The sequence below is a fragment of the Carassius auratus genome, unplaced genomic scaffold (genome assembly GCF_003368295.1).
Source record: "Carassius auratus strain Wakin unplaced genomic scaffold, ASM336829v1 scaf_tig00214150, whole genome shotgun sequence".
Classification (NCBI taxonomy): domain Eukaryota; kingdom Metazoa; phylum Chordata; class Actinopteri; order Cypriniformes; family Cyprinidae; genus Carassius; species Carassius auratus.
In genome coordinates, this window is record NW_020527538.1 from 53,268 (window position 1) to 69,869 (window position 16,602).

Below are 16,602 nucleotides of genomic sequence, written 5' to 3' on the forward strand. Positions count from 1 at the left end.
CTCCCTGCCCTTGGTACATCACGAGTGGGGATACACACAGTCTGTGCGTTGCATTTGTGGGGTTTGCATATGGATTTTTCCTCACCTGCTAGATCCAGATTCAAAAGCAGAGTGTTGTTTGTCGTGCTTCCCCGCAAAGGGACCGAGATCAGCGGTGTTTTAGGTCAAAGGCTTCACAGTCAAAGCCTGATCTGACCTGCTTCAGTGGAAGTCCTCGGCAAAAAGGCCCTGACCTGAGAGGTTCAGGGCCTTTGGGGGGAGCCCCTAATGGGGAAGAGTGGGGTGCACCACAGTATACAGTGACTGTCTCTCCTGCCTGTCTCTCCTCAGTGCCCTCGGGAGCTCTTTCTGTCAACCCTGCCATCAACAATGCATCAGGACACAGCAGTCTCCAGCGAACCGGGCACTGAATTAGCAGCTACAAGTACACTGGAAGCCAGTCTCGGGAAACTGGTTCCCTTAGTAGACTATTTAGCAACGTGGAAACTGCTACCAAATGTATCTCGTTGGGTTCTGCACACTGTAAAGAAAGGCTATTGCATTCAGTTCGGCGGTCCTCCACCACTGTTCAATAGGGTCTTTCCCACACTCGTGGGCTTCAAACAGGTTCTGGTATTAGAACAGGAAGTCAACAGTCTGATCTCCCCTCGACAATGGAGATCAAGGATCACTCAACCCAAAATATGGCGGTCTTCAAGGCCTTCCTAGCAGATGTGTCTATGCAGGACATCTGCAAGTCAGCAGGATGGTCTATGCCCCTTACATTCTTCAGATTCTATGGCTAGATATGCGAGCCACTCCCTGCTTTTGTGTTCTCTCGTCTTAGCTGTGCTCTTCCACACTACACAGGGATTTGAAAGTGTGACAGCGTGAACATTCCCATTCCCTTAATGTTTTAGATGCAGCTTGAGATCCTGAAGGGGAACGTCTCCAGGTTACTTCAATCTTCCTGCCAAGGCAAATTACAATAAATGTACATATGAAATATATTATCTAGTTACATAATAAATGCCATAACGGTCACACCTTTTCTGAATCCATCTTTCACTAAAATGTCATTGAACTAGTATCCTGTCAAAGAGCATTGCTCCCATAACCTTCTATTGACCTTTTAACATACTCATCTATTAATTTCTGCTCCGATTTAACTCTGACAGTTTATAATAATTACGTGAAATGCCAGAACTCTCTCTCTCTGTCTCTCTGTCTCTCTCTCTCTCTATCTCTCTCTATCTCTATCTATGTCTATGTTGACACATAGCAGGAGAGCCAGGAGAGCTAACACAGAGCACATGATATTATTTATCCCTCATTCTGACCCATGGTGACCTCAGCAAGTGATGCTTTTACTTAAATTTCTCTAAATATCTCTATTTTTTCTGATTTCTCATTTAATTTTTCTGTAAATTATTTTTAAGTCACAGATGCTGTTACGTAAACCACTGGAGACAGCAATACAAGCACTTCCAATGCAGGCCATGTTATAAACTGCTGATGTCTGCTTCTATGCCACTATTTATCTAAACCATCATGTGGGTTGTGAACACTTACGTACATCAAAAACGCTTCAGTCCACTTGCTTATTTCTATTTTGTCTAAATTACAGGACCCTGCCATCCAAACCCTTGTCACAATGGAGGCACCTGTGAAATCAGCGAAACGTTCAGGGGTGACACGTTCATTGGATATATCTGCAAGTGCCCATCAGGCTTCAACGGAATCCACTGCCAACACAGTAAGTTCATGCAGTGGCTGTACAGAACTGTTTCTGCTTGATTTTTAATTAAGCATGTGATGATGGATGAGTACTGTAGTTGCATTCATTTGAAACTCATTGTGCTTCACTTTTTTGAACACATGAATGCATATCATGTAAACTTGTCCGATTTTAGATGGATCTGAAACCACTCTAACACTGTGTTTATACTGCAGTGAGTGTGTTTTTCACAAGATGCAAAATACGTACCAATAAGTACACATATCACTGCAGTTTCCAAAATAAATTAACACTAGAGTCGGTAAAACTCAGACACCTTTTGTTCTTTTTAAAAGACATTTACAGATTTTCGATTAATAAAGCGTAATTTTCACACAATTACTTAAGAATATTACAGTGGTGAAAATATGATGGTTAATTCATGATTATTGCGCTGATGATGGCGGCCTCCATGCCATGCTCCACAGTTATTTTTGTCTTTAGTTAAGTCCCTGCAATCAGTTTCACCAGAGACTAATTGCTGGACATTCAGCACTACAAAACACCCGATATTTTACAGTTTTTTGACTATTCTGATGTCTTGCTGGACATAGTAGTTGGCGGAGCAGCAGCACTGATTAAGTACTTCAGGAGATGCAGATGGGGAAAGCTAGCTGGTGCACCCTCGTCAAGCTCAGGCAGCGCGAATTTCGAACGCCATTGCCTAGCATCCATCTGGCAAACCTCTTTTCTCTAACCAACAAAACGGACAATTTTATTTTGCTCTCCCAGACAAATAAGGATTTCAAACACTCTGCTGCTCTGTGTTTCATGGAAACCTGGCTGAATGATGCCATACTGGACAGCGTGGTCCAACTGCCAAGCTTTCAGCTGTTTATAACGGATCATGACACAGAATCAATGGAGAAATCATGTGGTGGTGGAACATGCTTTGAAACTGGAATTAGCTAAACCTGTATTAAAGACCATAAAAAGATGGACGAATGAAGCAGAGCAGAATTTAAAAGCTTGTTTTGACCTCACTGATTGGAGTGTTTCTGAAGCTCACAAAGACTGTGTAACTTTTTATATCAGTTTCTGCGAGGATAAGTGCATTCCTTCCAGGACTCATCAAACTTACAACAATGACAAACCGTGGTTCACTGCAAAACTCAGACAGCTCTGTCAAGCCAAAGAAGATGCTTACAGGAAGGGGGGCAATGCCATGCTGGAAAAGGAGATCAGAGTGGCAAAGAGAAAGTATTCTTGGAAATTAAGGACTCAGTTCACCTCCAGCATGGGCGTAGGTTTAGGGGGGGGGGATGCTAGGTAATAGTCCCTATCAATATTTTGAGATGACTAATTTGTCCCCACCAATATTTAGCAAGCTCCAATATTTACCAATGCTGTCTCTATGCCACATACAAAGGCCAGGGTAAAAACATTTTAATATTCAGGTTTTTTTTCCCCTTATTGTACTTTGTAGATGCCACACAAGAAGAAGAAAGGGGACATAAGAAGCTTTTTCATGAAGCAGAGTCAGAGTGTAAGAAGGCAAAATAACTAGCTAGCCACACAAATAAACTAGCAGTAGTGTCTGACCAGGCTTTCAAATGCAGATTCTACTGTGGAAAATAGTATTAACTGGTGATAGATAGTAGTATGTGTTACCCAAGATGATAGAATGCTGCGTTAGCAAGTAACTGAATGTCAATTAGTCTGTACCTTAACTTAGAATCTTGCAGTCAACATAAACGTGAGTGTACTGGAGGGTAAATAGTGTTTATAATAGAAAAAGGTTATTGTATTTATTTATTCGGAGTTGTTTCCTTGTGACAGAGTATCTTTTGTTAGTGTAAATACTAATGTACATATTAATCTATGTTAATAAAACGTTTGGTTGTTCAGCATTACAGTCTCAAGTTTTTATTTTTTATTTTTTGAGAGTGCATTTTTGAGATTATATAGTTATACAAGCTCTTTAGGGACAGTATACAGGATGGTATATCAGGGTCAGGATACAATATAATGAGATGAAGTAGATTCACTTCTGTATTGTGATATTCTGTATTGCCAACAGTCTGAAATAAAAAATGAAATCACCATTAAATCACTGGTATCTTACAACAATAGAATTCCAGGGTGTATGGGGGTGGTCCCCACCAAAGCTGAGACCAAACCTACGCCCATGAGTCAACTCAGCATCAGTGTGGAAAGGTCTGAAAGAAATCGCCAACTACAGGACACCATCCCCCAGCACTGTGGAGAATAAACAACTGGCAGATGATCTGAATACGTTTAACTGCAGGTTTGAATAAACTCTCCCCACTGCTCTTCTCCCTCTACACCAAAGACTGCACATCTAAAGACCCCTCTGTCAAGCTCCTGAAATTTGCAGATGGCACCACACTCATCTGCCTCATTCAGGATGGCGTAGAGTCTGCCTACAGACAGGAGGTTAAAGAGTTGGCTGTCTGTTGCAGTCTTAACAATCTTGAGCTCAACACACTCAAAAAAGTGGAGATGATCACGGACTTCAGGAAAAAAAAAACCCTGCTCTCCCCACACTCAGCATCATGGACAGCACAGTGGAGTCATTCGGGTTCCTGGGCCCCACTATCTCTCAGGACCTGATGTGGGACAATCACATCGAGTCCATTGTTAAAAAAAAAAGAAAAAAAAAAAAGCCTTCGCCAGCTGAGGAAGTTCAACCTGCCACAGGAGCTGCTGAAACAGTTCTACTCCACCATCATTGAATGCTTCCTCTGTACTTCTATAACTGTCTGGTCAGCTGTACTACCAAATCTGAGCTCAGAAGGAGGATAGGATAGTCCACACTGCTGAAAATCATTGGAACAACCCTCCCTTCTCTCCAAGAACTGTACTCATCCAGAGTGAGATAAAGGGCTAGCAAACCCTCACAACCAGCACACTCCCTCTTTGAACTGTTGCCATCTGGTCGGCGCTACAGAGCACTGAGCACCAGAATAGCCAGACACAGGAACAGTTTCTTCCTTCAGGCAATCCATCTTCAATCCATCAATCCAACACTTGACATTAACTGTGGAACACACAACACTATTAATAAACTCATACACTTATATATTTAACACACATACTTAAGCACTATTCGGACGGGACTAGTTTTCTAAACTACGTTTGAGTTTCGATTCTTACCACCTGACGTCTGTGATTTTCATGTACCAATTCGGACGGGGCTAGTATCTCCGTGTTTTTTACAGAGGTGGGAGGGTCTGATTTGTGCATCTGGGCGTCACAGAGATCACGCGCTCTGTATGCGTGCATTGCATTCATTCAGAATGATTGCCTTAGTATTATTACACAATAAATACTAAATGGCTAGTATAGCAAAACCATGTTAATGTGTGGTTCCTTTAGTTTAACTTGTTTTCCTTTTTTTTTCTTTATTAAATGTAATTAAAACATTATGTAACTGAGTACATAAATGAACGTGAGTAATCTTACCTGATGCTGATATTACAATAGCCGGTATTAACAGTTTACGTGATCTTGCTCTTGATATTATTATTTGTATTATTTTTGTATTATTATTTCTTTGCCGCTAAGCAAATATATCAAAATCCACGCGGTAAGAGCATCTACGGTAATTCACGTTGGCCAAAACACACAAGGAAACGCGTTGTGAAATAAAATATCACCGGCAATCACAGACATTCGCATTCGGACGGGATTAGTTTTCTCAGAGGATCACTGAGTTTGCTGAAAAACGGTAGGTAATTTTCTCTGGAATTATCACAGAGGTTGTGTGAGAAAAACACAGACGTGGCAGATTCGGACGGGATTAAAATCTCCAAGTACGTCTGTGAAATGCAGATTTCTCTAATGACCCCCTGTAAAACTGGTCCCGTTCGAATAGGGCTTTAGTCTACTTTTCAAATTTGCACATAATATATCTAAGTTTTATTTTTTATTTCTATATAGACGGTAGGATTTTTCAGTAGCTCACGGAGTATGGAGGCATACTTGAGAGTCTAAGGGCCTAATTTAATTTATGTTTGTGTTAATGCAACTGAACACACATTGCGTTTTTGCATTGATTATAGCAAACAGTGACAGATGTTATTGCATGATTTATTTTTACTCCTCTGCTGAACATATGGTCAGAAGCAGTCTGATCTACTGCCACTTTTGAAAAAAAGGCAACATTTACTTTTGCATATTAAGTGTGTCTATGATTGTGTTTGGATACAAGCTGGAGGATAAAGCAGCAATGGAAGGGGATTTGAATATAAGCTCCTTAACTGTTCTACTACTGTACATCACAGTCTTACTCTCTAATTTTGACTTGTGACTAGTGACAATAAAGGGCTACTACTTACTATCTTATTAATCTTAAAATTATCTCAATATTTTTTTAACCTGGGGTTCCTTTCTATTGTCTCCTGTACGTTACAATCAATAGGCATATGGGAGATTTTAGTTGGATTGTTTGGGAACCTTTAAATTCTGTAGTATCATAGATATAATGAAAATTTAATTATATCTATTTATTTGTTTTTATTTCTGTTTATCATATATATATATTAATTCATTTATTTATTCATTCATTCAATCAATCATTTATTCATTCATTTCTATTTCAATTTTAGTTTTAATTGTTTTAGTACATGACATTAAACTAAATGAAAATGAGAAACGTTGCTTGTGGGTGGATCACAAAATATTTTTTTTTTATACTGTTAGGGTTGTGTTTTGTTAGCAAATAAAATGTCCCAACAGTGTCATTTAGCATGCCTACAGTAGTTAATTAAGCATAACGATACATTTGACTGTAGAAGTTAGATTTAAATATGTTAATGTCGGCATGATTCATAAGATACGCTGTTGAAAACTTCCTAAAAAAACAAGTGTTCAAGTGCTCATAAAAATTCAGGTCAGTGATACAGATACATTTATATTTTCCTTTGTTTATTTCCTTATATTATTCTGCATTTATTTCAAATGTACAGATTAGTGAAATCCCAAATCCCAAAAGTGTCACAATAAAACAGTAAGTGTGTCATTAAGAAAAGTGCAAACCTCATGCCATTTACCGTGTTTGCTGTGTGCAGTGGTGCCATCATAGAGAATAATAGCTATTCGCCATGCCTTGTCAAATTTTCAGAAATTCAGGACCAAATAGCATACATTATCATATAACATTTTGCTGTTGTCAGTATTGTTGTTTTTTTTCAGGGAACATTATTTATTTATTTGAATTTAAATATATTAGAAGACAGCTTGTAATTAATCTTGCAGATGCTGTAATTAAAGGAGGAGCTTCGCTCACAATAACGAATTAAAAGTACAGATTTTTCCAAAAAATATTACTTAATATAAAAGTACCCATCTTTAAATATACTCCAAAAGTATTACCCAAAAAGTGTACTCAAGTAAATGTAATGAAGTAAATGTTACTCGTTACTACCGACCTCTGCACATTTTAGATCAGGGATCCTCAAATCTGGACGTCGAGATCCACTTTCCTGCAGAGTTTAGCTATAACTTTAATCAAACACACCTGAGCAATGCTAATCAATGGCAATCAATGTCTTTGGGATCATTAGAAAATCACAGGCAGGTGATTTTGACCAGGGTTGGAGCCAAACTCTGTAGCACATTGGACCTCCAGGGCAAGATTTGAGGAAGGGGCTTTTACACTGGGCTCGTGTGCTGTGGTCTGAGCCCGAGCATGATTGTTCCCGGTAACGCCCACAGCGTTGGTCTGCTTTCACACTCAATAGTTGTATCAAACCCAGGTGCATTTGCAGTCACCTTATGTCATTGCAAATGCACACAAAATATGCATGGCGGACACAACGTGACTGAGCATAGTCATGTTTTCAGGCTTTGTAATTGCTGACAGGCTTAATAGACTGATAAAATTGAGTTAGAGGGATTTTATCAGCAAAAATAAAGCCTGTGCTGAATGTTAGTTCTCTATTATGAACTCTATTATGAACTTGAAATGACTTTGGAATCAGTGTGGAAATGGGAAAAGCACTGTTAGTGAAGCATATAACATGAAAATAAATCTATATTACTCTAGTTTAATTGGCCAGCAGAGAAAACCAAGAACAGCTCCAAAACTTTTCCCCTAAAATACATATTGGTGCTGCACTGTGGCTTAGTGGTCAGTTTTTACTTTTAGACACATTCAATAGCCACGTTTCCACTGTCGGACCAAAAGCGGGCATGCCAGTGCATGCCAGGGCAGGAAGTCAGGTTCTTATTCTCTATCACAATTGTGTATTTATTTAGTAACATATTTTATCCGTCATAAGTCTCGTCTCGGAAGTTTAGCTCCGCATAGCCTATCATAAAAATATAATAATGTTTTTTTTTTTTTTTTTTTGGAAACTTTTATAAAAATATAGAAATTATCATTATTATGTGATGTATATAGGCTATTGTGACCTCAAATGAAACCGACTCGACTGAATAAGCAGGATAATGCTTTATTTCTGTGACTTATTATAGTAAAACATATTATAGTAAAACATCATGCTTTTGGATTTAAATATTTAACAAAGCGTGCAATTTTTTCGTTTTGTGATCGCGCTAGTTGCAGTGACTTATTTTTTATTAGTTTTCTGATAACTTCTCTTGTTGGTGTAATGATGGGGTTTTGTGGAGGTATTTCTGAGAGGTGTGTTAACGGTTGGTTTTAGTGAAGCGCAGTTGAGCTTCTGGCCCGACAGTGGAAACATTGCTAATGTAGATCCAAGCAACAATTAGGAACAACATTAGAACAATTCTTGCTTTTTTTGGAAGAATTAATTTAATTATTCACATGTGCACATTTAGCAACATTCTACTCAATGTAGTAAAAAAAAAAAAAAAAAAAAAAATTATATATATAAACTGAACCATCAATGGAACAAATACAATTCTTTGTTATTTATCATTCTATTCGCTGTAACCCATCCTCTGCACATTCTGTTGATGGTTAAAATGATCTCAGAAATTGTTAAAGGTCTAATTTTGACTAATGTAATTTCATTTTTCCAGCATGTCACAGGTAGTTTCAGCCTATATCTAGTACACCACTTGGTTGAACTGTGAGCATCAAAAACAATTTCACAGCTGTGCACATTATATTTAGCACGGCCTGACAATGCAACCTTGCTATTTAGAGCAGTCAGAACCAACAGTACTGGACAAAGTAGATAATAATGCCTGTTTCATGAGCATTAGAATGGATTGAAATGTTAAGGTCAGATTCAATTACTGGATGGTACCTATATGTACTGTACAGTCAGCCTGTCATTATCACAAAAAATATCCTAAAGGGGTTTATTAAAACAGTTAGCCCTGCAGTGTTATGTTATAGTGATTTTATCTTGGATAAGGGGTGTTCTTAGGCTCAGTGTAGAATGGATAAACCTTAGAGATAATGACAATGCAGCGAAGTGTACAATATATTACTCATTACGGTTTTTTTTTTTTTTTTGCCAAATAAATAAATAGACATGAAATATTGATTTAAAAAGTTTAAATCATTTTAATAACCTCTCAGAAAAAGAAAAAAAAAATATTAAGAAAACAAATCAATCAATCAGTAAATAAAAAAATAACAACAATACCACACGTACATTTGCATAGATCCCAAAAACAACAATCTAAAACAGTATCTAAAACAGCATCTAAATTATGTGTAAACAACTTTACAGATATTCAAATGAATCCTTATGAATACTGAAATCATTACCATTATAACTGAAAGCATTATCTTTTCATCATATCACAATCACATTTATTAAATGCAGCTTACTTATTTACTTAATATGAAATTATGACAATTCATTCTGTTCTGCGTAACATCTACTACCAATTAATTTTAAAGATTTGCATAATGTTAAACAAGACTAGACCTTAAAACCTTAAAATGAATATAATTTCTCTAATTGTTTAACTATTGTTTATCTGTAGACATTATTAAGTGATCATCTCCATTCTCAGCAGTGACCTCATGCTCGTTAAACATTCAAAAATTGCAGAATCAAATTTTTACAAGTTTTACACAACTGAAATGAAACACTTACTGGTTCTCGCCTGCTTCTTCATAGATTGAGAATGACAAATGTGCACCTTCACAGAGTGGATCGGGAAAATATTTTCGGCATTTAACAACTTCTGTTCTGTTCCTCACACTTAACTATTCTATAGGGTTAAGTGCATCTATTCAAATATCTTTATGATTTAGTGTTTATATTTTAGATGTTTTAACATGTCAAAAATAATTAATTTCAACATCAAACAAAACAAAAGTGTTTTGTACATGTAAATGTTACATACTAATACCTAAACAAACAATGATACCAGAAAAAAAAAAAATATATATATATATATATATATATATATATATTAGACACACACAAAGTTATACAGTTTTGAAACTACACGAGGGTGACTACACTCTAAAAACTGCTGGGTTGAAAACAACCCAATTTGGGTTATTTTGACAACCCAGCGCTGGGTCAAAAAGGGACGAACCCAGTGCTGGGTTGTTTTAACCCAACCAGTTGGGTTATCATATTTAACCCAGCCTGCTGGGTTGCCTTTTTTATGGTTTAAAATGACTATATTGCAGGGTTTCAAAAACCAGAGCGGGTGTTTTTTATCACTGTATTTCAGAAGGAAAACTACTGTATTTAGAAAATGTTCGATATCATTTCGCATATGCTTGATAAGGCAGCGTTTGTGAGCTCAGCACCGCTCTGCAGCCGTTACCGGAGAAACCTACCTCTCCCGCTCTTAGCGCCTCCTGCTGGCAGAACATAAACTCGCAGAGTGCAGCCATGTGGGGAAACAATGCATTTCTACGTTAAAATTAACCCAAATTGAGCTAGGCATTAAACCTACAAATGTTGTTCATTTTAAATATCACTTTTACACACAAATAATAATTATCAAAAGGAAAATATTTATTAAAAACAAGAGAAAAGTCAAAAAGTAACATGTTAGAAGAAATGCAGAAAAGGATGGCATTAACAGCTACAGAGTTCATAAAGCATTGAACATTTGATGAATATAACTTAAGATCAAATTGGACTTTGTTCAATTGTATATATTGTATAAAAATATACGAAAACACTTATACAATAAATTTACAATTAGTTAGTTTTTTTTCCAACTATTCTGGCATGACAGTACACAAATAAATCACAACATTAACTTTGATATTATAACATTTAACAGACGCATGTGTGTGTGTGTGTGTGTGTGTGAAAGAATATGAGCAGGTGTATGAATGACAGAGTGTAAACTCTTCTACTAAACAACACAGAAAAAGCATTTAACTTTTTTTTTTTTTTATACAAATTATACACTTACAGTTTGTTTCATAGTCCATGAATACAGATCATGCATCACGGTCAATTTTCATGATCTCTTTAGCATAACTGATGTAATCATGAAGAAACCGCATCAGCACAGCATGTGACATCTTCTACATCATCCAGGGCAGCGTCCTCCTTTAAAACCAGTGCTGCATCAGTTTAGGGGAAAGAAGATTCTCCTCTCTGACCAGGATTCATCCCAGTCACCGCCTGCTCTTCATCAGTGGCCTAAGAGAAGCACATTTGAAAAAATTAAACATTTAATTAAACTATCCATTTTCAGGTAGAGGTGTATTCACATCCGTAAGGATAGGTAAATAATCGGTTTTAAAGTTTCAACACTTTGTGTGGTTGTTTAATGTCTCAGTCCACCACAGCACTCCAGAATGCTATATGGCAGCACTAGTGTGAGGACAGGTGATATTGTTTGAATAAATATCGCTTTCAGAAAGGTTCTTTACTGAAACATAAAAACAGACATGACATTCACATACCTCACAATATTCATGTACATGGAGGGCTGCTCTTCAAACCGTTAGTTCACCAAATAATTAAAATGTTCATAATTTACTCTCCCCATGTTTTTACAGACAAAATCTGATCATTTTTTGGAAAACATATGAATACATTTAATATTCTCTTTTTGTGTCCTCCATTGCTGGTCTGGGAGACCAGTATTTTATTTTGAACATACATGTTTGCTATCATATAATTTAAGATGTATTCATATATAAATATCAGAATTTACTTCTACAATAACTCTATATTTATGAAGCTTGAAAATACTGTTTATCTAAACTATAAATGGATTAACAAATATTATGAGAAAACTAAAAATATATTAATTTATGTTGTAAAGACAGACAAAAGTCTTATAGGTTTGGAATGACTTGAGGGCAAGTAAATGATTTTTTGTGTGAACTTTACCTTTAAGAGCGAAGACCAAGAATAATGACTCTCCAAATCAGACAACTCCAAAGTTGGTTTGAGTTCTGCAATAAAAAACACAGACATCAATGGTCTTAATGAAATGAGCACGTAATCACACTGTTGTTGCATCAAAATGTGAAGTAAACTGGCAGGAGACAACAGAAAAATTTATTTTCTAAAAATAACTTACATAAAATCTCAAAGGAATGATGCTCTCCTATGTCTCTTGCTTTTAACATCTACAAAAACAAAAAACAAATATTATTTTACTCTTAGTAAAAAAACAACAACTGATAACATGAAATTATGAAGTTTACTTGCCTTAAACGATCTTTCCCTCTCTTCAGAAGAAGCTGAGAAAACCACCTCCTCACACAAGCAGACTTGTGTGTCCTTAACTCCAGTTAGTTTGAGTTCTGCAAAGAGGGACATCAATGGTTTCAATAAAATATTAACACATACATACATACATACATACATACATACATACATACATATATATATATATATATATATATATATATATACACACACACACACACACACACACACACACACACACACACACACACACACACAGACAGAAATGTGAAGTTAACAGGCAGGACACAACAGAAACATTAATTTTCTAAAAAAAAAAAAAAAAAAAAAAGTAATAATAACTTTAACTTACATCAGTCTCAGAAGAATGAAGTTATCTTGTCTCTGGATTTCAACATCTAAAAAAAAAAAAAACATTTTAGTCTTAGTAAAAATAAAGATAACTTGATGTTATTCTGAAGTTTACTCTCCTTAAACCGTCTGTCCCTCTCTTCAGAAGAACACCTCCTCCTCATCCTCACACAGGTCTGTGTGACTCCTCACACAAACAGCTTCTGTGTCTTTAACGCTCAGCGCGAGGACAATGAAGACAGGAGCTCGACAAGAAATATTACATGTAAAACGTACTTTTAACAGTAACCACTTCAACAGCCTCAAAATAATTATGCTAGTCTTTACTACACAATGCCGTTTCCTTTAGGAGACAAACACACATTTAGTTTAACCGCGAAAAAAAAGACAAATTCACATGAGCGTAACTGTGACCATAACCGTCTGTTAACGCCTCAAAGAGAACAGATAATGTAAAATCTTATGTAAATATGACAAAATACATTCACGGACGTTATATTAAAAGTACATCCTCCGTTCAGTAACGTTACATGAGGCAGTTAAGACCTCCGTGTCTGAGGCGAAAACCGCGTCCGTTTTTTTTTTTTTTGTATATATATATATATATATATATATAACGTTAAGCTCCTTTGTTTCCGCCTTTCATAAAACCTTCAGCCTTTCATACAACCGGGTAAACAATAAAAGATAACTTTACATTTTGAATATTTACTTACCATAGTCTTTCACTCGCTTCTCGCTTCTATCACGCTGAGAAAATGGCGGCTGCTCGCACTGGAGACGTACGATTTTGACGTGACGTGCGTGCTCTCCTTCACGTCCGCGTCCTCAACCCAGCCTCGCTGGGTTAAAAAAGAGAGTTATTTTCAACCCAAACTTGGGTTAAAACATCCCAAAGTCCTATCCAACGGCCTCAACCCAGCATTTGGGTTGAAAAAACAACCCAGCGTTTTTTAGAGTGTACATTTTCCATTTATCCATTTTAATAGTTTTAATTTATCCCTTTTAACAATATTTCAAATGTTGTCCAAACTTATACACATTCATAAATTTATGAATTCTATTAAACTTTGCACTTATTTCGCTTCCTTTTTCTGTGCCCTCTCTGGGATGATGAGGCCCACTGGTGGTTAGCTCTATTACCGTCATCATCATTATTGGTGAAATCCAGCTTGAATCTCTGCTGTGTTGTCATTACTGGAATGATGGGCTGCCATGCTCACACTGTGTCAATGGGCTTATTGGCAGGCCAACCATGGGTGGAGAGCGAATGGCCAATTATTATAATGGCACGTCACGACAAGCCATTGGCAAGCAGAGAAGCATGTGGATTTTGTCATGATGGAAAAAGAGGAGAGGGGAATCAGAGTGCATTTGCTACTACTACTGGTATTTGTTATAATACTAACAAGCCCGAGATCATGTCTTGGAACACAATAACTAGAAACCTTTGATGTGAAAAGCCATGTATAGCATTGTTCACGTTGTCAGTGAAAGCTCCTTGGATTCAAATTGCATTCTCACTTGTGCAAGCCTAAACAGTTTAGAACAGTAAACGATACAATGGCATAATAAACATTATTAATATAGTTTAAACATTCATCTATGTACTGTTGGCCAAGCAAGAGACAAAAATCCACAAGCAATCTCTCTTTGTTCACATTTCACGTTTCATGTATTAGTTCTTATTTTTAGTTGAAGGCATAATATGCAAGCCAGAAACACTACAACAGCGTTATATATATTTCTGTGCTCCTGTACTAACATTATCCCAAATGTTCTGAATCCAGAGAAATAAGCAATTTTAACTTATGACATAGTGTGCATAATGTCATTGTGTTGCCTGCCAATGACATCATAACCCCTCGATTTCTGGTTTTGTTCAGTAGAAAACATAGAAACACCAAAGACGCTTTAGGGTGCTTTCACACTAGCACTTTTGGTGCGCACCCGGGGTCGATTGACGTCAGAATTCGGTTCGTTTGGATGATGTGAATACTGTCTTCCGTACTCGGATGCGCACCCGCAAACCGTACCCGAGTCCGCTTAAAAACGGTGGTCTGCGGTACACTTCATGTGAACTCTGGTATGGTTCACTGCTCATGTGAACGCAATCGTACCAAATCGCGGAAGTGAACGGCTTTTAATGACAAATAATTTGATGAAAATGTGTGTTTGTGTGTGTGTTTCACTCACTTTCCTGATGAGCGTGACTGACGTGCTGCAAGAGCTGTACATCTTATTTATGTTCACCTTCAACATTCTTTAGAGCATTTTCACTAAATTCGTAAGACAGACGCAAGTGCCGTTATGTACCGAAGCTTTATCAAAAAAACGAACAGTTCAAAAACGGAATACATAAACGTGCAAAGAGTAATGTTATGCATTTGCCGCCTTCTCCTGTGCTGTCGTTACCAAGCAACGGGGTAAACAGCTGCTGGCTTGATGACGGAAGCGAACCATGGTTCGGACTCAAATATTATGATATGAACACAGTCCAGCGGGGGCAGTGGGAGGGGGGAGCAACCGAACTCGGGTTCGGACCAGGCAAGTGAACCAAGTGTGAAAGCACCCTTAATATGTTTTAATAGACTGGTGACGATCGCACAGAGTAGCATTATAACATAACTTTCCAGTGTATCTAGTATGAAACATGGCTGCTTTTTTCCCCAAATACACACGACAGGAAGGAGGGGAAGTGATTGACTGTGGAATATTAAAAGCGCTGCTGCTTTCGAGCCATGTGTCACACTCGTTCAGAGACCTCATTTCGCTTCAACGGCTTTCAGCATCACCCTGTTTCATTCTACTACGTTAATAAATCATTAGCTCATCCATGAACATGATTTCTGACCGAGTCCCACTGGATTCTAGTCTCTGTGGGCTGTATTACGCTTTTGCTAATACTCAAAAGATGCCAGGACTTTTATGACTGAGCAAGAAGTCTTTTGGGTAATTTCATTTGTACTTTGATCAATAAGCAATCTTCAGTTTCTTATGAAATATTCCAGCTGTTACAGCGGTTGATTTGGATTGAGGATACATATGCAATGTTTTTGAACTTGATCTGTATTTGATTAAATATTGACAGGAGCTTGTGAGGCTTGTTTTCTTGGCCGCTTGGTGGGTTTAAAAGAAATATGGCAATGTGTCTGCAGGGGATATGCTAATGAATATGTTTTTTATAAAGTTTGCAGATGATGTTGTGACGGGAACCATTTCATGCTGCCTCTCAGGCTCAGAAGCATTAAAACAATCTTGGCTAATCCTACACAAATATGAGCAACATGTTCTGTAAATACATGCTGTGAGCTCCCCACTTTAAGTAAAGCAGATGCAACCAAAACATCTCTTTAAACTCTTCATTAAAATGTATCAGTCTATATCAGTTAATATCCTATATTGCTCCAATATTGTGTTTATACTGTGCCATATGCAGTACTGTTGGTTTTCAGAGGCGCATCTGTCAGAATGTGTGAGAATGTTTACCTGGATCCACATTTCTGTTGTGATTGTGACTGAGAGCATACGGAGTGGAGATATGCAGGCATGTCGGTGAGAGTTTGTCCTTACACAGCTCTTAGCTCAGCTTCTAGCTCATCACCCTCTCAGAGCCCCACACAAACTGCTCCGGTAATAAATAGGATCATGCTTGTAGGCACCACTCTGAGGGACAGACAGAGAGAGAGAGAGAGAGAGAGAGAGAGAGAGAGAAAGAGAGAGGGGTCTATGTGTGTATGTGTGTCTGTCTGTCTGTGCCACTGTGTGTACTACTCACTGGTTGTTCTGAAAACTTAAAGGTTGCCATTATCACTAGATTTTCTTCTAGGTGAAGTGTCAAGTTTTTTAGAAGGTAAAATACTTTCTCAGATCCCAGCCTAATGAGAAGAGTTTTAAATTGATTTGCCTGAACCTTGATTTACAGCTGAACGTCAGTAGACT

General features: G+C 37.4%; 1 protein-coding gene across 1 annotated transcript in view; it reads left to right on the forward strand.

The window, feature by feature from the left end:
* The window catches only part of LOC113091259 (EGF-like repeat and discoidin I-like domain-containing protein 3), a 148,020-nt gene that overhangs the window by 26,028 nt on the left and 105,390 nt on the right, over positions 1-16,602 (forward strand). Inside the window, exon 4 of the mRNA XM_026256667.1 lies at positions 1,607-1,735. Within this exon, the coding sequence (XP_026112452.1) occupies positions 1,607-1,735 (129 nt within the window). The remainder of the gene's footprint in view (positions 1-1,606; positions 1,736-16,602) is intronic.